General features: G+C 38.7%; 1 protein-coding gene across 1 annotated transcript in view; it reads right to left on the bottom strand.

The window, feature by feature from the left end:
- Window positions 1-25,150, bottom strand: part of ITGBL1 (integrin subunit beta like 1) — a 235,631-nt gene that overhangs the window by 104,999 nt on the left and 105,482 nt on the right. Inside the window, 5 exon segments of the mRNA XM_027557924.1 lie at window positions 2,363-2,509; window positions 10,772-10,912; window positions 13,476-13,616; window positions 18,534-18,656; window positions 24,990-25,136. Coding sequence (XP_027413725.1) covers window positions 2,363-2,509; window positions 10,772-10,912; window positions 13,476-13,616; window positions 18,534-18,656; window positions 24,990-25,136 — 699 coding nt within the window.

Genomic DNA, 25,150 nt, shown 5'->3' with positions numbered 1-25,150 from the left:
CCTCCAGTGCTCATGAGTTTGCAGATGTAGCCCTATGAAAAACGAAGTCTCTGACCATTGGTCCGAGCACTGGCCTGCCTGTCATAAATCCTTGGTCTTCATTCTCAAAATTCTTACATTTTGTTACAGTTCCCTGGAAAACCTCTTCACTCATCAACATCTCTGTTTCCTTGTGAGGAAACTAGAGAAGCTTACAATTGGTAAAGAGCATCAAAAGGCTTGAATGAATTTCAAAAAAAATAAAAAGTATAATTCTCTACATATTAACACCTTTTTGGTACAATAAACTTTAAATATACTCTAGTCCCGAAAAATAGGAACTAAATAAAGATTATTCATAAAGGTAGGAGACAAATATGTTTGTCAGAGTTTATTAAACATTGATATATGAAGTCCATAAATAATTCTCTTGCACTAACATCATATAAAAATTCAAGACAAATGGAAAACTTTGGCAGATATATATATATACACACATACTTAAAGTCATTTTCTATGTTTAAGATATTTTATATGCTTTTCTTATTTTTCTATTATATAGCTTGCTATTCTTAGCAATAAATAACAATAGTCCAAGAAAAACTGATTTTTTAGTCTTTGTTATTTTAAGAGCATAATAGGCTTGCTGAAGCACTAGAATCACAATATTTTACTAATGCTGGTATAACAGTGGTTCCTGTCTGGGGTTATTAGTGAAGGATGGGGCAAATCCAAAATGCTTCTGAAATTAAAAATTCCTTCTATCCATATTTTATCCTCTTTCTTATAATCATTAGGGATAAATACCAGAGTACAGGAAAACAGTATGTTACAAATAATCTTGGAGACTTGGGAGGGTTTTCTACCCACCCCTCAAAAAAATAATAATAGAGAAAAGATGACATATGATAATAAATAACAGTGGGGATGTGGAGAAATTGGAAGCTTCATACACTTCTGAAGGAAAACTAAAATAGTACAGTCACTTTAAAGCCAGTGTTACGGTATGTCAAGAACCTAACCATAGAACTCCATATGACACAGCGATTCCAACTCATGGGCAGATATCTAAGAGAAATGAAAAAAAAAAAATTCTCTGCACAAAACTTGTAAATAAATATTCATAGAACAGTATTCATAATGGCCAAAAAGAATAAACAACTCAAATGTTGATTGACAGATGGGTGGATGAACAAACGTGGTATATCCATACAGATGAATATTATGCAGCCATAAAACGAGGTACTGACACATTACAATGTTGAAAACATTAAGCTAAGTGAGAAAAGCCAGACGCAAAAGAACACAGTTCCTATTTAGATGCAATATCCAGATCAGGCAAAAGTACAGAGACAGGAAGAAGATTAATGGTTTCCAGGGGCTGAGTGGGGAGAATATGGAGAGTGACCAGGAAGGGGTACCAAGTTTCTTTTTGTGGTGATGAAAATGTTCTGGAACAAGTCAGTGGTGAAGGTCAGATAATTCTATGAATACAGTAAAAAGTAAAACAAAAAAACCCTCTAAGTTGTATACTTTATAAGCACAAATTTTATGACACTTGAATTCAATCTCAAAAATTCATTTTTCAAAAAGAAAATAAAAAGCCCTGCAACATAAAATTAATTTTTTAAATTTATTTAATTGAAGGCTAATTACTTTACAATATTGTGGTGGTTCTGATCTAACATTCACATAAGGGAAATCTTTCTCATTTTCCTTTTTCATGAATAAAATTTGTAATAACTTCAATTACCAGTTCCTCCAAAAGCATATTTCGCCTTAACTTTGCCATTTTTCGCATGAAAGGTGAAATTGTATTTCTTATTTTGATAAATCAAAAACAATGAAACCAGCTTTCCCCTAGATGAATCCTTCCTTCTCCTCCTGTGTGTACTGATCTGGTACCAAGAATACACCTGAGGCTACATGCCATCCAAGACCAGGAAAGCTTATTCCAAGCTGTTTATACGATGCTTTCTCAAAAGCCAACACTACAATTCAGTAGGATGTTATTAAGTTTCAGAAATGTCAGTGGACAATTAGATGGTTTTATTGACAAAGCTCTGAGCAAATATTCAAACTTTTTTTTTTCTTCTTTTAATGCAGCATTGAACTAGATGGAAATTGAACAAATCTCAGAGCTAAAGTAGACTGAGTGAGTGAGTGAGTGTGTGTGGGGGCGGTTATGACAGAGAGGAAGAAAGAGAGAGATTATAGTTCTCCGTATTTTCACTCGTGGATACTGGAGTCATTATTCTGAAAAGGCAAATTGTTCCTCATTCAGGAATCTCAGCTACCTTTTAAATAAGATACGTGTAAAGTGAATTCACTAGACTCACAGGGTTAGAAGTGGTGGGTGGCAAGGCCTGAGACCCTCACTTACCCCTTCCTGAGCATGGCAGAGTGGCACTTCCCTGGCACTTTCTGATGCTCTCCTCCGTTGACAGCGGGCAGGAACGTGGGTGTTCACACTTCTTCCCATACCAGCCTACTTTGCAGTCACATCTGCCACAGTTACACTGCCCGTGACCTTCACAATGAGAGTAAGAGTATACATGTATATTAGTGTATGTAAAAATGTATTATATATATATACACATACACATGTATATGAGAAAAACATACTGAAGTCAGAATTAGTTTCCAAACAGTGAGTGTGACAAAGAACTCAGGATCTCATAGAAAACATTAAGGCAAAAGTCCATTTTTCAACGTTCTTAAATACCCGAGCTGTATTGATTGATCGTGAAGAGTAAAGAAAAGCAACAACTCCAGATCAGATAAACAGGTTTGGAGGGCTATCAACTTGAATCTTTCAAAATCCAAGTGCATGAGATTGAATTAGCCTGCTGGGGCCCAAATGGAGGGTTTAATGGGTCTGGAGATTAATTCATATGGAGGAGAGCCATAGGAAATGGAAAGCAATTTGTTTTTGAAACAGGGTCTCAGCTCCTGGAGTCTCCCAGACTTTATTTTCATGACCTTTTTACTACCCACAACCCTTGAAGACTAATTTCATACACACAAAAGAGGTCAGGAAAGAAATTAATTTATTTACACATGGACACAGAGCCTTCAAAAAACTGTGATAAGTGGTGATACGGTATAGCAGAAAATAGACCAGGTTATCAATCATATAAGTAGGTTCAAATCCTGACCCTGCTCCCTACAGAATACAGCTGGTCAAATGACACCCTCTTTGACATTTAGGTTCTTCATTCTAAACCGCATTATCTATCCACATTTATCAAGAAGTATATAATGTATCTTAAAATGCTACATAAAAATGAGCTATTGTTATTTTTATTCATTTGAGCCCACACATCTAACCAAGTAGGAACAGAAAGGAATGAATAACTTAGCTGAGTTTTTCTAACTCTTCATAACCGTTCTGAAACTCATTATTACAAATGCAAAGTAAAGTAGATTTCAATAATTCCTCCAAAAATGCATGAAGGATTTTAAAGGAAGTGGAATCATACTTTCCTTAAGTAAATCAAGTATGTTGCTAATGGATTAAAAATCCATGCTATTTTGTATTCAGTTCAGTTCAGTTGCTTAGTCGTATCCGACTCTTTGTGACCCCATGGACTGCAGCAGGCCAGGCTTCCCTGTCCATCATCAACTCCCAGAGCTTACTCAAACTCATGTCCATTGATATTAATATATATCACAGAGTATGAAAACTGGCCTTCAGTGAAGACTGGCCTGTTTTATCAGTATCTCATGCGGTCTGTGGGCAGATGTCCATCTGTCAAGTTTGAAGCATCCGTCTATCAGGAAGCTTTTCATTATAAACAGGCTTCTTCATGGAATAAGTCATAAAATCACAGTCAGAATAGGATGAGCTATTAGGGACTACGGAACCCAAATCTCTCATTTACACTAAATTCCATTCAACAAGTTTATTGAGCACCTGCTATGTAACAGAATCTATGGAACAAATTGCTATTGATACTAACACTTTGTCTTAGAGCTCATAATTTTAAAGGAAAAATTTTTGATTACTAATAGATACATACGACATGTGACTATGATCATTTAGACCTTCAAACACAGGAATTTTTATTATAAAAATTTAACTTACTAACACTTATAGCTCTGAGGTTATTGGGTTCCCTAGATTCTAGCCATTTATCCTAGCTTACAAAGTTCCTCCCCATCTTCCCTGTCCTCATATAATTTTTAGAGCAAAATTTGCAAACAGAGCTGTATTGCAAATGCATAGATAAAAAACAGATTTTAAAACAAAATCTTTAACATTTAAAGTACAATCAATTCTGCTGTTCTATGAGAGCCAGTGACTTTGAAATTCTGGGAGACAAGCAGCATCATTTGTAGGGCACTTGAATGTGCCAGGAGGATGCTGGACAAAGTACAGAACATGCTGCCATTTGCGGAAGACGAGCTGACACTTCAACAATAAAACTGAAAAACACAGTTAGATTGAAAGGGGGGAAAAAAAGCTTTCCTCTTGAAAGTTTAAAATAGCTGTGGAAGTTAGAACAAAGCATCCAGTAGGTGAGGAGGCCAGGGAATTCCTAAGTACTCAGGAGAAGGCCACCTACTACTGCAGGTGCTTGGAATTCACGGGCAGTGAGCATCCTGATCCCTTGGCACGTGGAATAAAGTCAGAGTCTGTGTGGAAGAAGATGGGGACTGATGGGAGGATACTCTGAAGTTCCATAGTTGGCTTAAGAGCAGCCATTACAGGGACTTCCCTGGTGGTCAGTGGCTAAGACTCCAGGCTCCCAATGCAATGGCCCAGGTTGGATTCCTCGTCAGGGAACTAGATCCCACATGTTGCAACTAAGGATCCTACAGCACACCATCACGAAGATCCTAGGCATGGCAAATAAGAGCCAGTGAATGCAAATAAATGATAAATTAATAAATCAATAAATTAATAATAAGTAATTTTAAAATAAGTAACCATTTTTTTAAAAAAGAATAGCCATTACTTTCTGTCTGAGGTTCATTCACATGTCAACATTAAAAAAAAAATTTCAGTAGCATAAAACAAATTCATGAAGATGGACAGACACTATTAATAGAGATTCTTGAAATTAAAATCTGGTCTAGTTAGTATCTTAAGAAGTCAGATTAATTGTGGGTGCTTTAACAAATGTTAAAAAAATGTACAGATGCACTAGACCTAGAAGAAATCTCTGCAAGTCTTCCCCTTGTTGCCCTCATATCCACTCCCTTCTGTTTTTGTTCTATTTGCCTCGCTGAGTCCTTACTCTCTGTGCTTCTCCCCCTAATGTTATGCGGCTTCACTTTTCTGTCCCTCTGCTATTTCTGAGCATTTCTACAAGTTCTAGAGGAAACGTGGTCCATAAGGTCTTCACCTCTATTTCCTGTGCATTTAATGCAGCATCACGGACCTTCTCAAGGATTACTACTCTGAGTTTATGCGTCATCTCTAGGCATCGCCAACTCCAAACAAAAACGGTATGTGTGATGATCCTTAAGCTTCTGTGTGTGGCCTCAGGCTTGGACCCAGCCCCTGCCTCAGCTGAGCAAAAGGCACTCTCAGAAATAGCTGTGGTCGATTGTGTACACACTGGAAAGAACTGATGGGATGCTGTCATTGCTGCGACTGGCCGGGCTGAAAGGTCTGGCCTCTAACTAGGAAAGGATCAAAGTGGGAGAACACTGCCTAGTTCAGGATGGGCCCTGGCCTCCTCAAATCATCCACGGCTGTGCCCTCTACACTTTGCCACCAGAAGCCAACATCCAGTGAACAAGTTCACGCTGGGGGAAGAAGGGTTATGAAAAAAATGAATGACTTGAGTAAAACGTTCACAGTGAAAGTAATTCCTGAGAGTCAGTGAGTATATGGCAACCAGTTTAAATGAGGAAATAGTGGCATACAGAATGTTTCTGAAGGTTTCATTGTTTGGGGAAAAGTAGGTATACCTAAATTCAATACCCCGATGAATATCACAGAAGAAGCAAATGTAAAAGTAATAGAGAAAAGGCTTGACTGTAACTCTAGTCTAGCAGCGTGAAGAATAGTATTGACAGTGGTAATGCTAACCTAAATGTTGACCAGAGATGAACTTGACGAGTGAAAACATAAACAAAACTACACTTTCACAGTTGTAAAAGTTATATTATATATTCTTCAATAACTTAAAGTCACATGCAGCCAAAAATAAGTTATGGATTCCATTCTAAAGGAAACTGTACCTTTTTCTACTAAAATTCTTTATGGTATTTCATCAGTGGGTTTAGGAAACCAGTTAGAAATGCAAGGTATCAATACCAGATTCTGAAGCAGGTATTTAGCTTTTCAGAAAAGACAGGAAATCAAAACTTGAAATTGCAATTTCTCTTCTGAGGTTACTATTTCTCAATTTTATAGCGATAAAATGAAGATGATGAAAATGCTTGCTTTTGATTTATAAGTTTAGAAATGATAAGATCTATTTATCATGAAAATCCTTTAGACTGTCATAACATACTATATCAGAGTCTTTCAAAAACAAATGGAGAAAAAAGGAAAAGTGAAGAAGTTAGGAGATCCGTGTCCTCCATCTAAATGAGTCACTGGTTCACCTTTCTGGGCTCCATCTCACTTTATCTTTAAAATGAGAGAACTAGAAGAAGTGAATTCTACCACCCTGATCTGAAACATCATGTTTCAATGCTAGTGTGTCAAATCTAGGTGTGTATGTATCCACATATATTTGGCCTTCAGAAGTTCATTTCATTGATTCTAACAAAGATTCTTTTAAACTCTGTAGACAAGGGAATCAACAAAATAGAGATGAAAGATATAGAATGTATTGTTTTATTGCAGATATTAAATACATGGAATGTACATTAGAGAACTGCTTTCAAAGACCTATGAACACTCCTTAGACACACACACACACACACACATTCATGACAAGGGAAAAACAACAGTGTCTAATGTTGGCATGTAAACAGGATCACAGCCAGAACTGCATCACAGGGTGGGGAGCTGGCAGCAAGAGACATCATCAAAGAGCATCATGGCAACGCTGAGCGTTAGGGGCTTCCCTAATGGCTCGGTGGTGAAGAATCCACCTGCCAGGGCAAGAGACGTGTGTTCGATCCCTGGTCCAGGAAGACCCATAAGCTCTGGAGCAACTAAGCCCGTGCACTGCAACTGCTGAACCTGTGCTCCAGAGCCTGGGAACCACAACTGCTGAAGCCCATGCATCCTAGAGTCCAGAAGCTGCAATTACTGGGGCCATGCGCCACATCTACTGAAGTCTGAGCGCCCTAGAGCCCGTGCTCCGAAATAAGGGAAGACCTCGCGGTGACAAGCCCACGCACTCAAAGGGAGAGTAGTCCCTGCCCAGCCCGCTCAGCGACAAAGACCCAGCACAGCCAAAAACATTCTTTTTAAAAAAAAAACTTACTTAAAAAATCAAAACACTGAGCTTTAAAGGCTCTCAAGAAATTATAGAAGAGGTTGCTGACACCAAAGCTTTTTTGTGTGTGTGATCATTGCACTCTTTTGTGTTAAGCTATCTAACCTCAGAAACATCAATCCAGGACATATGTAATTCCATCCATTCCAGAATGCTCTTCTTCCACAGAGGCTATTTCTTTCCTTGAAAATGAACAAAAAATGCTCATGAACTGGAATCTGATATTTACAAGTTGCTTCTCACAAGGAAATATGAAGACCATGGAGAGAAAACATTGGGGGAAATGAATTCAATCTAACTAGCAGTTGTCATTTAATATATTATTTTTCCCTTTCAAGACAATGTAAACTGAATGTATGTAACCATTTCCTTCCATTTCTTCCCTTAACTCTTTGTTAATCCACAAAGACAAGTTTCCTCCCATAATACGGTTCTACCAAATGAGTCTACTTTCCAAACTAAGGGAACTCCAGGCCAAAACTAACCTTATATTTTCATCATTTTGCTAGGCAGGAGCAAGCTGAAAAAGTGGAAAGTCACACTGCAGCATATTTTTTCCTATTTGGGAATTTGGCAAAATGGATCAGATTGGTAAGCAGTCATCAGGAAGAAAGGAGTTATTTCAGAATCAGAAAGTCAGTTCAGGGGAGCAGTTCATAGAACTGGAATAACAGAGCAGCTGATATACTTCAGGATGGCTGGTCATGCCCTTGTCATTTCAGTCACACTCAAAATTTGTCTAGAGTATCCTCTTTGAGGCATGAACATGCGTGTGTATCTTTGTGGATACATGAGTCATATTTGTATATGGATGAATTCATGTATCAGTGAACAGGAGTGAAAGAAGTGTGAAAGAAGTGATAAATACACTTTAGGAGTGAAAGAACAAATAAATACAACTGATTTATTTGGGAGCAGGGATCATATTTTAAAAGTTGTATCATGTCTCCTGTACCCATGATGGATCAGGCACAAAATATTTACATTTAAGTGCATTATTGAATACATGAATGGAAAGAGTGGGAATAAATAAATAAAATTAGAAGGTCAATTAGATGAGCCAACTATAATCCAATGAGAGATTTCTCTTGGACTTAAATAAGCTCAAAACTCTCAGGGTGGCTGGAATGGGAGCTAAAAATAAAGCTTCATTTTATCTGAGTCTTATTCCACTCCAGCCTGGCATAAATCACTAGAGAATATCCACATCCTTGGGGTGGATGTGGATATTCTATCTCCTAACACTAAGGTACTTCCACACTCAATAGTCAATTGCATGGCTCCCTTCTCATGGTGCAACTCTGGGCAATTGGGAAAATTGTGAAGACTAGTAATTTGCTAAGCACTGTATATAGAATTCTAAAGATTTAATAAGCATGAAGAAATACTCCAGACATTGATGCCCACCCCAGATCAAAACAATGTTTAGAGAAGCTTAGTTTTATAAGAATTTTAAGCATTCAAAGGACATCTCTTCCTTACCAAAACAAAGTAAAATTGAAGCATCTTCTGTGCATCATTTGGAGATTAAATGACATGAGCACTTCAGCTAAAGTTGTTTTCAGGTGACATTTAAGGGCGGTGTGAACTTGTCAAGTCGCTAATTTCTTTGAACATTCCCTCTTACACGTAGATGATAATGTATCCCTGTCTGAGTCAGTGCGAACATAAAATGGAATGAGGTGTGTGAACGAACTTGACAGGTATCTCTCAGCGTAGGATCTCTGATAATGAGATTCCTCTTGCTTATATTTCTCATGTTAGGTGTGGGAGGCAGACTGTGGAGAACTGGCCACATTCAGCTCACTTCAACAAAGGAATAATAAAATCACAATCACAGCCTGATGTCTTATTGTTCAAATCTCAGCCTACGACCCCATCACCTCTGTGAGCCCATTCAGGAAATTCTCCCAAGCCCGAGGGATCATCAGAACAGGGCAATTCTTCTGCAGGGGGAAGCTACAGGAGCCAGCTCCCCTGGGCCAGGCCAGAGAAGTCTTTGCAGTTGCATCATCATAATTAAAAAGGGTAGCTCTTTTATCTGCCTTTGCTGGGAAACTTTTTCTGGAGACAGAGTTCCCCATCTATTTCCTTACACAAACCAAGCAATCAAGCATGAAGATGTGTCTATGCCTCCTGGATTGTCCCATGTAATAAAATCTATTACTTCATTTTTGTTGAGTGACATTTTTAAAGATAAATCTGACTGCTTATTGTTTTCCTTTGCACTATTAGAAATTCTGGCAGTGTGTTTTTTTTTTTTTTTTTCCCTTTCATTTAGATTGTGTGTGCTTAGTCGCTCAGTCGTGTCCGACTCTTTGCGACCCCATGGACTGAAGCCCGCCAGGCTCCTCTGTCCATGGGATTCTCCAGGCAAGAATACTGGAGTGGGTTGTCATACCCTCCTCCAGGGGATCTTCCCAACCCAGGGATCAAACTCAGGTCTCCCATGTTGCAGGCAGATTCTTTACAGACTGAGCCACCAGGGAAGCCCAAGAATACTGGTCTGGGTAGCCTATCCCTTCTCCAGGGGATCTTCCCAATCCAGGAATGGAACCAGGGTCTCCTGCAATGCAGGCGGATTCTTTACCAGCTGAGCTACCAGGGAAGCCCCTTGCATTTAGACTACAGGCTCCCTGTCAAGGATTATCTTTGTCTCCTTCGTTGCTGGAACCAGTGGCCCGGATGCAGCACAGATGCTGGCAAAGAGTAGCTGGTCCACATAGAATTTTTGAATCTACTAATTGATATTCAATTGTAGACTTAATGCAGAACAACTTTTAGTATATAAATTATACCGAAGAAGCAATGCAATAAATTCCTACGAGAACCACATTGTCTTTCGTTTTGTGCTGTGTTAATAACAGTTGCCTTAACGGTACCTCTCCTGTTCATGGTCAGGTCTGCTAGCTTCGTGTTCTCACTGCTAAGTATTAGATACGTGGAGGTAATAGTTCTTTTTGGTGAAAGACTAGACTGCTTTTCAGAGAGTGGGTGTGTTTGCATCTCCAATCTTTGCCCATTGTGGCAAATTCTCTAAAGGGTTTTTGGGTTGATATTAGGAGTCCTATGGGTCTCAAATTCTTCAGAAGGCACATTCAGTTCTTTCACAGTTTCTTGGAGAAGCAGAATAAATCTTGAAAAGAGGGAAATGAACACTTTCTTATTTAAAAACAGGAATTAGGGACCTCCCTGCTGGTCCAGTGGTAAAGACTCTGAGTTCCCAGTGCAGGGGGCTCAGGTTCGATCCCTGATCAGGGAAGTAGATTCTATAGGCCACAGCTAAGACCCAACACCATCAAATAAAAGAAATAAATAAATCTTTTTTTAAAAGAATAATAATAATAATAAAAAATAAAAACAGGAGTTAGAAAAGCACTTACCAGAACAGAAGTCATCAGAATATCTGTCATAGACAGCCCGGCAGTCCCTCTCGTCACACTCACAGGTGTCCCCATGAATATCCCCCCAGTCTCCAGTGGGGTCCACATCGTGGCAAGAACATTCACCACACACACAAATCCCTAGAGGGGAAAAATAATTTTGTATGGGTCGAATGAAGAAAAATCATGAAAGAAAGCATCTTACACATTGCTCTTTCTTCTGTTGTTCACTTTATATTTGGAAAATATACGTGTTTGGGAATTATGAAACACCATCTAGAGTGGACAGTAGAGATCCTTCATAAACAAAAGTTATTATCCATGCCGATACTTCTGTGGGATTCCAGGATGTGCCAGGAACACCGTGCTGGTAGGACTCAGAGATAATACCAACACAATTAACAAAAAATGTCACCCTTGCTCTCAAGAGGTTTACAATTTATTTGACCAAAAAAAAAAAAGGCTAATAAAAAAACTAGCACGTGAAGCACTAACATTTTGTAAACAAGGACATAAATACTCTAAAAGTTGGGCAAGTGGAAGTCAATGTGAGCAGAAGTAATTAAGGTAGATGGTCTGGATAAGAAGAGAGAAGGGGAAATGTTTTAGGAGGTCTGGAGGTAGAACAATTCAAGGGAGGTCAAGAAAGCAAGAGTGAGCCAAGGAAGGTGGGGATGGACATGGGATCCTCAGCAGACCTGACCTACTGGAGCAGAAGGAGCATATCCAGAAAGACTGAAAAGCAGGCATGGCTGGGTCAGACGAGCCCAGGCTATAGACGACACTGGCATAGGCAGAGAGCGAGGACTCTGGCTTTTTGGAGATTCATATAGAGAAGTGTTAAGTTGTAAATCATATAATTCTGTGTGAACTATTAATAATCATCTTTAGGGCAAGGATCTTTAGATCATTTGTGAAAGGAACAAAGTTAAATCCCTTTCTTACCTCTTACATCAAAGTCAATTCCAGCTAAAGATTTAAGGATATAAAACCATAAAATGTAAAATAAAACTCATTTTTATTCAAAAACGTCAAAGCAAATTATTTAAAGAAAAAAAAAATAAAAGAATTAACGACATAAAAATCTAAAATTCTGGCTGAGGGCAAGACACCAAAAACGAACTAAAAGATAAAAACAGCTGAAACACGTAGTCATATGTATTTAAAAGACAAAGCTACTTTCACAAACATAAGCAATTCTTATGAATGAATTATCCAAGGACAAATATGCCTACAGAAAAATAGACAAAGGACACTAATTGGAAGTTTTGTCGAGAGAAATAATGACGATACATAAATGTAAAAAATGCTTACCACTCAACCTGTAATGATTAAGGGTTAAGAGAACTTTAAACAACAGCGAGTTAGAATTATTTCAGACATCAGATAGACAGAAATGAAAAAGAAGATTGTTTTAGGATCAAGAGTTTGTGCAGGTGCAGAGTATAAAATGCACAACTTTCCAGATGGCAGTTTCCCAACATAGACTCTTTAGATGTATGTTACGTATAACAGCTCACTTCAATTCACGTATGTAGAGGCAAGGAAAAGAACTGAAAAGCACATGTATAGGAACATTAAATATGGTGGTATCATGTCATTGAAAAACCACTGGTGATTTAAATGTCCATCAATAGGGCATTCGTGAAGCGATGCTTCCTACATAGCTTATATAATAAATGAAAATATAAGTGAGTGAGTATGATAAATAATCAGACCTGCTCTGCATAAATTAAAGAGAGGACTTTTCCTTATAATTTTTGTCCCAAGTTCAGGCCTTTTGCTTCCCTTTCTCTATGTACAGAAATTGGGCATATTTTACTTTTCTGTGTCAACCTTTAAAAAGATAAAACTGGTAGTGTGTTTAGGCTTTCCATGTAAGCATTACCTATTAAAATGTGTCATTCATTTATAGAAATGCAAAAAAATAATTTTCCAGCTTTCTAGATTTTAACTTGTTTATAGAAGGAAACTGACTACTTACTGATAACTTCAAGTAGTCAGAAAAGCCCAACATGGCTATTTATCTACCAGGACAGCTGACAAAGGGAAAAAGAACACGTATTTTCAAGAATTTTCTTCCAAGTGTTTAATACTAGTTGATTTGATATCAACACTTAGTTAACTCACTTTAAATTACACGATAGCAATACTAATATATTTTTTAAATTCCTGCCTAAGGTCAATCTCAATCTCACATGGCTATATTTTATTCACTATCATATTTTTATTGTTGTGTATCAAAGTTAAATGACTCCATATCAATTCAGTATTGTAACCAAGCCTTTGATTGACTTAATTAAGACAAGTTTTTTCTGGAATACCCTCTGAATAATGAGATGGTCACGCTGTAGCTGGTTCTGTTAGTCAAGAGACATTTAACAGAAGTATCTACCAGAATCGCCTTTTTGCTCTACCATGTCATTTCTGGAGGGCTGCCAAAGAAATTACAGGCCCTGAGTTAACTATTTGTTCAGTGAAGCTGCAAGTATGACAGCAACTTTCTTATCTTTCTGCCTTCTGCCCAGTAAAAAAAAAAATAAGAAAGGGACGCTTGTTGGTATGGGAAATGTTGATTTACATTAAAGTCAAAGCCTATAAAAGATGACTTCCAAATGGAAGGAAATACACAGGAAAGGTGAAGTAATAATTAAAGAGCTTTGTTTTTTCCCCAATTACGTGGTAATGAATATGAAAGACACACCTCTGTTGCTGCAGACTTTGCCATCTGGAGATGTACATCTTCGCTTGCTCTCCCAGGGGGTGATGTCACACTGGAATTCGCATTTATCTCCATGCCAACCAGCCTGGCAGTAACAGTTTCCACAGTAACACTTTCCGTGGCCTTTACCCAAAATGAATTTTACACAGTGAGGAAAAAAAGCAGCTTTCAAAAGCAGAATTAACTTTCTACCTCTTGGTGATCACTTCTGCCTTTGGAAATAATCAACCTGCTCCATGGTTCTTGCTTAAAATAATCAAATTATATAGCGTGCCACCAAAACATCATAGGTGTGCCCACATCTACATCATCACACACATAAAGCAAGTCAAGGTGTCCTCTGATTTGTCCTAGCCAGATGGCTGAGGAAAATGACAGAGTGTTCAAGAAACTGCATGAAAGACAGAGAAAGTCTACCAGGCCTCCAGTCACAAATGTGTACATCAAACTCAAATGTATATAAGCATTCACTCTGAGAGCATTTCTTGAGTCATTTGAAATTAACCATGAGAAACCAATGGTGCATACTTCCTTGGATGCACAGTATTAATGACTGAGCCATTTCTTTAGCCAGAGGAAACATTTTATCTTTTCATTCAACAGTATCCAACAAGCTATTGTGTTTTACCATGTGGCAGAGGGTTTCAGCTAAATCAACTTTTAGTAGTACTTAAACTACTAACTACAAATAAAACAGCATGGACCCTTGGTATTAAAGTCAAATCCCCTTCCTATCTGTCAAGAGGATACAAGTGCTGGGTAAGGGCAGCCCATCATTTTGTCTCTAGCTGCCCCCACACCACTGCAGCTCCCATTGCTCCATAAACTATTACTCTGCTTGTTCATACTTATGTCCATGCAATCTGTAATGATGTCACCTCATCACTTTCTGTGCCCATGTCCAGCAACCCTACAAATTCCCAAAAGATGACAAGTCTTTTTCGCCCCAAATCTCCTTGTATATCCTCTTTTTTTCTGTAGTTATGTCAACAACCATGAACGTGTGTTCTTGCACCTATGATGAAAAACAGCACCATTTTCGTTTTTAGTCTATTCTTTCTGCTGTACATGAATTTATGCTTTATCAGTCTATGGCTAAAGTCTGCTCTTGCCTCTCTCTTCTCCATCAGCCATCATCCCAGAGCCTCCATGGGAAACTAATAGCAAGGCTATTTTTCTTTCTAAACACATTCTGGCATTTCTGGCCAACAGCGGGAGTGTCAGTAGGGCCTGGTACACACACATATGAAGGGGAAAATACGATAAAATATGCTGGTCTCATGCTATTTTTGCCTCTCAGATGAGACTTCCTTCATGTAGATATGTATCAGAGAGACAGAGAGAGTCAGAGATGAAGAGAAAGTGCTAGAGTGAAATATAGAGAAAAAGACAAGGACCCAGTGTATAATGTCATGTTTTCTGTCTAAATGAGCTGCAATTGGAGTATCTACAGAAAATCTCTTCTTAAGCTGGAGATGGGGCTTCCCTAGTGGCTCAGATGGTAAAGAAGCCAGCTGCAATGCAGGAGACCTGGGTTCGATCCCTGGGTTAGGAAGATCCCCTGGAAAAGGGAATGGCTACCCACTCCAGTATTCTTGCCTGGAGAATCCCATAGACAGAGGAGCCTGGCAGGCTACAGTCCATGAGGTTGCAAAGAGTAGGACACGATTGAGTGACTAAGCACATAAGCTAATAGACAAGGATCATTTCTACAGCAAATTTTAACTTTTTCACTTAAGCTGACATAAAGACCATCAAATGATTTCATCAGTAGTAAAATATAAAAGCTATACATTTTATTCATGGACTTAAAACTATCTCTATATGTATGCACACAAAAATATCATGAGCCAGTGTTATATCACAAGCCTCAGGAACCTGAAGGTTACACTGAAAGAAAACAAGACAATTGCTTACTAAAAGCAATTTTCCTTTTCCTAGGAGTCAGTTTTTTTTTTTTTTTTTAAAGGCTTGATTAACTTCTTAAAGTAGAATTTCCTTTAAGTAGATTATACTTAAAGTAGTATAATCTCAGAAATCTTCAAAGTTTATTTCCTCTGTCATTATAAGAAATTTATGTAACATGCAGCAGTTCGTTAATCTCATGTAAGGCTTACCATGAGATTAATAAATGATCATAAATCTTCATTTCTCACACCCAAATTCTTTGTATGCTTATAAAATTCAGTACTGATAAGGTTATACTAAAAAATCATTGAGATAGAGGTGAACAGGATTATTAGAATAAATCATGTAAAGCTATACCATATGCAGATATGGAAAATTAAGCAGATATCTTCATAATTCAAGTGAAAGTACTGTAATAAGACATAGTTGGATAACCGAGATAAAATATAAGCCTTAGGACAATACACAGCCCAGGCAATGAACATCATTCTTGGCTTTGTGCAAACTGATGGAGTAAGAAAATCTCTTTTTGAATTGCTTCCCTATTGGGCTGTAGAATCACCTCTCAACAGACTGTTTTCATGTGAATGATACATGGAAAAATCTAGAATCCTACACAGTGCCATTGCCAGAGGATTTTACGGGAATGTTGGTTATCTGTGGTCAGAGAGTTTGCACCATGAAATTGCTTTAGCCTCAAACCAACAGCAATAATGAGTGGAAAGGTTGAGCATTAAACATTTCCTGTTCTTTCCAGGTCAATGTTTATATTTACACACGCAAATAGACTTTGCTTTGGCAGTGTGTATCAGAAAACACTGGCTCCACACGTTCCCTTCCTGTTTTTTGATCTGTGATAACTGCAAATGAAATCCCAGGAAGACAAACACATCACATGTGTGGGTAGCTTTATCTAATTTCTAATCATTTTGGAACAAGCCCTTTAGCAGAACTGTCTGAGCAGCATCGAGCTTCGGTCACTGGGAGGAAAAAATGAAGGTTCTTCTCTTTCTGTTTTATCCTGGTTGGTGGAACAGCTAGGACACCAGAGAGAGAGCTCCGAGCTGACCTAAAACAAGAGCATCTGGATGACCACAGGAATTGAAGCCTCAATTTGTTTTGTAAACAAAGCAGCAGCTTAGTGATACTTGATGGCCTTCTGGTTCCTCCCCACCCCACTGGCTCCTGATCCTTTCAGGGCAAATACTCCTCTGAAATCACCCATTTGGTATGCAGGATAGGATTCTGTGGACAGAGTCTCTTCAGATTTCAATGAAAGAATTAATTACTTATGGATAGAGAGATTAGGCCAGAGGTAAGCAGGTTAAAATGTTTCATAACAGCAGAGAAGAGTGTTCCCAAACTGAAGTGATTCTCACTGCTGTTTACTTTCCTGCCCTGTGCCAGTCTTGGTTGAAACCCTGGGCACAGAGTTGCAGAGAGGGAAGCAGAAGAGAAGGGAACTATTAATACAGTACAAGTGGTAAGAAGGGCTTTCCTTGTGGAGCTCCAAACTCCAGGGCAGGTCTCTATGGGGAGCAATCAATAGCACAGTCTTTGGCATCAGACAGTACGTGTGTGTGCATAGTCACTCAGTCGTGTCCAACTCTTTGCAACCCTTTGGGCTGTAGCCTTCCAGGCTCCTCTGTCCATGGGATTTTTCAGGCAAGAATACTGGAGTGGGTTGCCATTTTCTGCTCTAGGGGATCTTCCTGACCCAGGGATCAAACCTGCATCTCCTGCATTGAGGCAGGTTCTTTACCCACCGAGCCATCAGGGAAGCCAGGCATGAGATAGACAGGAGTCTAAATTCCATTTAACTCTGCCAAGTCATTTCGGATCCTGGTAAGTTACCTATTGAATAAGAAGTACTCATTGCAGCTCTTGACATTAGCAAGCCTGCAATAATTGATACAACAGAAAAATGGATTGAGTAATGGTTGTCCATAGAAACAATCATGAAAAAAGTTATCTAAGTGTGTGGGGAGGGATAGATTCCAGGCTAATAATCCAATTGGTCTTCAATGTCCCCAATAGCACATGAGAGTATTTACAGGGTTATGGTTCAAAATGGGAAAGAAAATGAAATTAAAACATGCAATAGAGAGACTGGGAGAAAAGAGGCAAAATAAAAGCTGAGCAAAGAAGATAGAGTCCAACTAGGACTACTTCAGAACCAGGCAACTGGCCTGTTGCCATAATGATCGGGCTCTTCTCTGGGAACAATGTGATTCTGCATTTAAAAAGTACTAGAAAACAACAACAAAATTCTGTAAAGCAATTATCCTTCAATTAAAAAATAATAAAAAATTAAAGAGAAAAACTCAAAAAATACTAGTCTGCTCTAAGTATCATATGATACCACTTGTAAGTGGAATCTAAAAAAATGATACAAATGAATTTATTTACAAAACAGAAATAGATGCACAGACATAGAAAACACACACTGTTACCAAAGGGGATACCGGGGTTAGGGATAAATTAGGATAAATTTGGAGTTTAGGATTAACAGATACACACTACTCTATATAAAATAAACAACAAGGACCTACTGCATAAGACAGGAAACTATATTCAATATCTTATAATAACCTATAATGGAAAAGAATCTGAAAAAGAATATACATATATGCACAAATATATCATCTGAATCACTATGCTGTATGCTTAAAACTAACACAACACTGTAAATAATACTTCAATAAAATGGTTACAAAATAAAAAGTATAAACAATTTTTCACTGGAAAAGACCCTGATGCCTGGAAAGATTCAAGGCAGGAGGAGAAGGGGATGACAGAGGATGAGATGGTTGGATGGCATCACCGACTCAATGGACATGAGTTTGAGCAAACTCCAGGAGATGGTGAAGGACAGGGAAGCCTGGCATGCTGCAGTCCATGGGGTTGCAAAGAGTCAGACACAACTGAGTGACTGAACGACAACAACAAAGGTTTATTAATCTGCTCTGAATGCCTTAGTCTATATCTCCTTATATGAAGTATTTTCCAAATAAACATAGGTTCAGCTTAAATGAGTAAACCCAGTATATAAACTCATAGAGATAGAAGTTCAATGAAACAGGTGACAAAATCAAGTACTTATGTTGTTTTCTGCAAAGTTAATATACATACCTCCACATATTTCTTCTGTTTCATCATCTATGCATTCTCTGTCATCACACTCACAAAATTTACCATAGACAAGTCCATTTCCATCTGAATTATCACATTTACACCTGCCACAGTGACATGTACCTAAACCATTAAAACAAAGCAAAAATTATTTGTTAAATGCATATAAATCATAATTAATGAATTTTAACCTCTCTTTCATGGATAAAGACAATTCCAATCAATTTTATGTTCCAATTAGGTTTTACTGGGTATGATGAGATGGATAATGACATTCTTTTTTTGAGATTATTGTAGCCCATTAGTTACATTTTATAGCACACAGCTATTATGATTGACCTCTAATAGTTTCATGAATGTAAATCTGAACTCCCCAAGAGCAGAGTTACATTATAAATGTCCATCCAATCAATGCATGAATGAATATCTTCTGATTACACCTGGGTCTGAGTGAACTAAAGCAGAAAATGCTAAGCTTTGTGAGAAAAGTAACCTTGCTTATCTTCCTCACCAGCTATTTATTCAATGCTTTGTGCAATATTTGAGCTTATTATTTATATAATAAATATTTGTGGCTTCATTATCAAATTTAAATAAATGAAAAACTCAAATGTTCCTAAAAACTTCATATCTGTAGTGTTAAAGTGATACCCATGTCCCTGTGACAAAGGGCCCAGAGTGGGTTTTCCTTATGCATGGAGTCCTAGAACCTCACCAGACTCTCAGGGCAGCTCAGAGTGAAACAGAGGCACCACAGCCATCTGGTCTACTGCTCTCCACATACCCTGTCAAGTGTAAAAGGATTTGACTACAACCCCTGAGAGTGAGTTCACTGACAATAAAACAGCATTCAAAAGATACTGAGAAGTAGATTGTCCATTTGAGTAGCTTCCTTTTTAATGCTTATTTTTTAATCTTTAATTGATCATCACATCCATCACCACAGAGTAACTGAGACTTTGGCATTCGCTAGATCTCATCCTAGACTCTGGAAATGCAACAGGTGATCAATTCAGCCATAACCTCCTCTTAAAGTTTTATATGAGTAAAAACCAAAGTGATAAAATAAATGGAGAAGTGCACAATGTTGCAGAAACACACAGTAAAGGGATTTATCTGAGACCTGGTGGTCAAAGAGGAATGGCTGGGGAATGGGGAATGGCTCTTAAACTGAGAACTGAAAGCCAAGAAAAAATAACAGCAAAGAGAAGTGAGATGGTGAAGAAGCCCACTTCCAGCAAGAGACCAAGCAAACGCTCTGCAGTAAAAGAGGAAATAAGAGGGGAAAATAGCTGGTGTACAGTGGAAAATAAAGCCGAGGGTGTCATGAAAGGGAAAAAAGGCAACTAATGGTGAAGTTTATGGAAATCTAAAAGGCTGAGCACTGAAGAATTGATGCTTTCAAACTGTGGTACTGGAGAAGACTCTTGAGAGTCCCTTAGACTGCAAGGAGATCAAATCAGTCAATCCTAAAGGAAATCAACTCTGAGTGTTCATTGGAAGGACTGATACTGAAGCTCCAATACTTTGGCCACCTGATGGGAAGAGCCGACTCATTGGAAAAGACCCTGATGCAGGAAAGACTGAAAGCAAAAGGAGAAGGGGGTGGCAGAGGATGAGATGGTTAGGTACTGTCACCAACTCAATGGACATGAATTTGAGCCAACTCCAGGAGATAGTGAAGGACAGGGGAGCCTAGTCTGCTGCAGTCCATGGGGTTGCGAGGAGTCAGACACGATTTAGCAACTGAACAACAACAAAGAGGTCACATTAAAGATTTCCAACTTTCATCCAAGAATAACGAGAAGCCACTGAAATATTTCAACAAGGGAGTCATGTGATCAGGCATTTACTTCCACCAGGTTATTCTGGTTGTCACATGGCGAATGCATTGAAATGAGGCAAAGTGGATTTGAAGGAATGTTGGTTCATTAGTCTGCAGGAAAGAAGATAGAGGCTGACCCGCGTTACGGTCATGAGTTTAGAAAAAAGGAAATACACATGGGGATATTTTCAGGAGAAAGAAAAGATGACTCAGTGACTGGTTTTGAGAGGTAAAGGATGGAAAAGAACTAAAGATATTGAAATTTGAATTGAGCTACTGAATATTGGAAATCCTCTATGTGTTGAACCAGACAGAGTATGGATTTAGGACTAAGGAAGCTCTGAAGCTAAATCCAGGTCTTAATCCCCTCTAGCTGTACACTTTTGAGGTCATTGTTTTTTATCTCTAACTCTCAAATTCCTTATCTGCAAATAATGTCTACTTCATAGAGCTACTCTGAAGAACAAGTGATAAATATATCACCCTGTCATCTTTCTAAAAACTCTATTGTATCTAGCACATTATAGACTTCCAGAAAATGCTGGGTTCCTTGTCTTCTCCCATTAAGACTTCGAGTACATTAGTCATATTCCCAAATATTTTCTCCAGACACATTTTATATTTATGGATCCCACTGTTTCCTGATTTCCAACCCTCTGTGTGATTCTGTTACATGGGTCACTTCTTTCTCTCACAGTCACAAATAAATGGTGACTTCACAGAACCTGAGCTTGTTATTTTTCTTCCTTGAGAATGCCTGTGTGAATTTTACTTTTATTACATTTCATTTTCTTGTTTTTTTTTTTTCCCCTGGAAACTATTTTGATTTATAAAAGTTCATTTTGAATCTATGCTACGATTCATGGGATTGCCTCATCTCTTTTTTTTCCCCTAATTATCACCCATCTTTTTCATTTTCACATTTATTTATGTTGTCTTTCAACCAGTCACATCTCTATTCATTACATTTTCTCGTTGCTTATTATATCACTGGTGAAGTTGTAGGTGCTATAGGAGATAATAAGAGGAATAAAATTAAAACCAAGTAAATTATAGATCAAGAAGAATGTGCTGGATGATTGATACTTAGTACACAATGGAGATATGAAACCAGATGCCACAAAGGCATTTGCAACAGATTTGTGACAAAAGCTATAAAGATAGCATGAACCTCAGGCTGGCTCTGTGAAGGAGGAAAGGCACAGCAAAGGAGTAAGTTTTGAGTTGGCACTTGGTATACAGATAGAATTTTAAGAAAAGGAGATGGAGAAAAGCCTTGTGATGCTGAAGACAGAGTCTGAGCTAACGAATAAGGATGAAGAATTAAACAACAGTGAAGACTCTGACTTGAGTTTGGAGAAAAGTGTCTGCTGCAGGCAGAAAGTACGGGATCCAGAATATTGGTCAAGGATTTTAGAATGTATCTGTTGGAATACCAGGAGCACTTCCCCGTTAGGGAGAGAGGTGTACCATCATGAGGATTATGACGCCATCATTGTTTTCAGGGAAGATGAGAAGGCATAGTCTCTGCTCTGAATTCTACAACTCCTCCCTGACGTCCCCCACAGGCTGGCTCCCTGCAATCCACACATCTGAACCATCCCTGGGTGACGCGGGAAGTTTACAACAGTTCAGAGCCTTCCTGTCTTACTCATCAAGTGGAATTCACAACTGTGGCTCCAAGAAACAGCATATGGAAGCCCCAGCAGACGCGCCAGACTCGCGCGTTCATGCTGTGTCAAACCGTGGCTCTTTCTTGGTTGCCAATTAGCTCAGTCTCTAGAATTGGTCTTCTGTCTCCTGCTGGATTATTTTAGTTCTGACTTTTCGTTCTGCCTAATATAGCTGGCTCTTTCTAGGATGACTCCCTGTCTTGAACACTGGCCTATATCCTTGATGCGATGGTGCAGGAGACTCGCTTTGCTCTGACTCAGCTCTGCAGACTATGCCTGGCCATTCTGTGCCCCTCTGGAGCCACCTTCTGGGACTCCTTTGGTCCCCAGCTCCATCTGCCTCTCCCCCTGCCCTTCGGTCTTCTTCCCCACTCCATACAGCTCCTCTTCCCTTTCTGCTCCAAGCTGCTTCCTGAAAACCACACTGCTGTATGAAGGGGAAAGATCAGTAATAACAACTCAGTTGTTGCTGTTGTCTGTTGCTAAGTCGTATCCGACTCTTAGCAACATCTTCAGTTCAGTTCAGTCACTCAGTCGTGTCCAACTCTTTGCAACCCCAATGGACTGTAGCACACCATAGACTGCAGCACACCAGGCTCTTCTGTTCTTCACTATTTCCCAGCATTTACTCAAATTCAAGTCCATTGAGTCAGTGATGCCATCCAACCATCTCATCCTCTGCTGCTCCCTTTTCCTTTTGCCTTCAACCTTTCCCAGCATCGGGGTCTTTTCCAATGAGTTAGCTCTTCCCATCAGGTGGCCAAAGTATTAGAGCTTCAGCTTCAGCATCAGTCCTTCCAATGAATAGTCAGGGTTTATTTCCTCTACGATTGACTTGTGTGATCTCCTTGTTGTCCAAGGGACTCAGACTAACACAACATGTGGGCAGTGGGCCTGAACTAGGCTGGGAGAAGTAGGCATTAAAGAAAGACATGTGAGGACAAGATCCCCAAAGTAAACTTGAAAGGCTAAGAAACTGAGAGGAGAGTAAAAAAGATTGTGTTGTCTGTGAAAATTGTCTAAAGACACATTAAAGGAGTCTTAAGATTTATGACAACCAGATGTAACACTGCCCCTAGACTGGAACAGAGGTGGGGGCGATGCTATAAAAAGCATTGTTGGCAAAGCTGGAATAGGCACAGTAGATTACATAAAAATACTACATCCATGTTAAAAAATAGAGGTAAAAATATCTTAGAAATGCATCTTATACCTTATCCTACGTGTTTCATCATCTACTAAAACAATTCTGTAAATTTCCTCCTTTTGGACGTGTTGAGATGATGATGTAGTGAATCACATGTTTAGATTCCATGATAGTTATACATTTTAAAGTATTAAATAGCTAAATAATTCTTAGTTAAAAGACACAGTTAAACTAATTCTTAGGTGGTTAAAACGTATTATTAAATTTTTAATAATTATTAAATGTATTATTATTAAAAAGAAAGAAAAACTGGATTTGAAAATCAATCAATCCAAAAATAGACTACAAAGAAACAGAACTGAAATCAATTTCAAAACTTATTACTGAAAGAAGTTTAGAAAGCATGAAGTTGAGAGAGAGGGAGAGTGTGTGTGCGTGTGTGTGTGTGTGCATGTATGTGTTTGGAGGGTGGGTATTGTGAACCGGAAGTAAAAAGATTTTACTAAGAAGAAAGAAAAGAAGGAAGTGCTGGAGAGAAGCCAGGAGAGTGACAGTTAACATCTGACTGTCAGGACTTCCGTCATGGTTCCAGGTTGCACCAGTCACAACTTGCCTTGGAAATAGCCCCGATTACTACTAACAAAATAGCCTACTGCTCTGAATCTTCACAGAGCAATTCCTCTCAAAGGCTGTGGAAAGGTCCCAGCTCTGATTGTAAAAGGAGTCCCCCAACCACAGGAACTTCAGGAGGGCAGGTATTCACGTGTCGTCAAACCCTGGCCTGGAGCACACAAAGCAAAAACTCATACCCCCAGATCTACTTAACAAGGGGTGCCCAACCTCCAGGATCTAATGTCTGATGATCTGAGATGGAGCTGATGTAATAATAATAGAAATAAAATGCACAATAAATGCAATGCCCTTGAATCATCCCTAAACCATCCATTCCACTCTCAGTCCTTGGAAAAATTTTTCCATGAAACTGGTACATGGTGACAAAAAGATTAGGGACCACTGTGCTGAAGAACTACCCAGAGAACTTTAAAAACCCACTACAGTTCATATCAGACACCAAAGCAATGAAATCAGAGCCTCCAGTGAGGACAGGAGCATTCCCAGTTTCAACCGGGGTTGAGAATATAAACTGACTTTGAGCTTCTGTGTGCTCAACTGTCAAAAGAATATTTAAGTATAGTAATATTGGCTAAACACCATTAAAACCCAAACCATAGTTGTTGCATTTTATATGATTTGGGTAATTAATTTTAACAGCTCCTCTGTACATTTCTAAGAAAATAATTTTAAATGAAATCTACAAGATAGAAAAATATTTCAGTTAAATAAAACTCTTGCTGTCACTATCTTCTTCAGTGGGTTTCACATCCAGGGCACCTGAAACCTCCATCAAATTTGAAAAGTTTAATTCTATATGATGGTAACATATGAATTCAAAGCCCCCTTGATCTGTAACAGAGAACAATTAATTCAGTTCATACAAATCCTTTTTAAGAGAATTAATCCAGCATTTGAAAACATGGCTCACAGTTGACATAAAATGCTGTCAGGGGTTTTTATTCCAGAAAATATCCTGCTTGAAGGAGGCATGTGGAACAGCTGGAGAGCATCAGACTTGCCAGTCTCAGCAAGATGACATTTTCCCCAATTGATTTATCTGAATTTCATTTCAAAAAAAAATACACTCAAAAGCAGTCTCACTCCGAGGTTCAACATTTCTCAATGCCTACATATTTCCATTAAGAACCCAACTTTGATTATTTCATTTGAGGATGCTCTGGGGACAGAATTCTTACCTGCATTAGAGCAGATGATGTCTTGAGAATTCTTGCACATTTGGTTACTCTTTTTCTTGGTCAGGTCACAGTTGGTTGGGTACTGGCAAGCGTCACCAAACCATCCTTCATCACATTTGCATCTGCCACAGTCACACTTACCGTGGCCTGAGAATTTAACA

Source organism: Bos indicus x Bos taurus, chromosome 12 (genome assembly GCF_003369695.1).
Source record: "Bos indicus x Bos taurus breed Angus x Brahman F1 hybrid chromosome 12, Bos_hybrid_MaternalHap_v2.0, whole genome shotgun sequence".
Lineage (NCBI taxonomy): Eukaryota > Metazoa > Chordata > Mammalia > Artiodactyla > Bovidae > Bos > Bos indicus x Bos taurus.
This window is presented reverse-complemented; position numbering and strand designations above follow the sequence as displayed.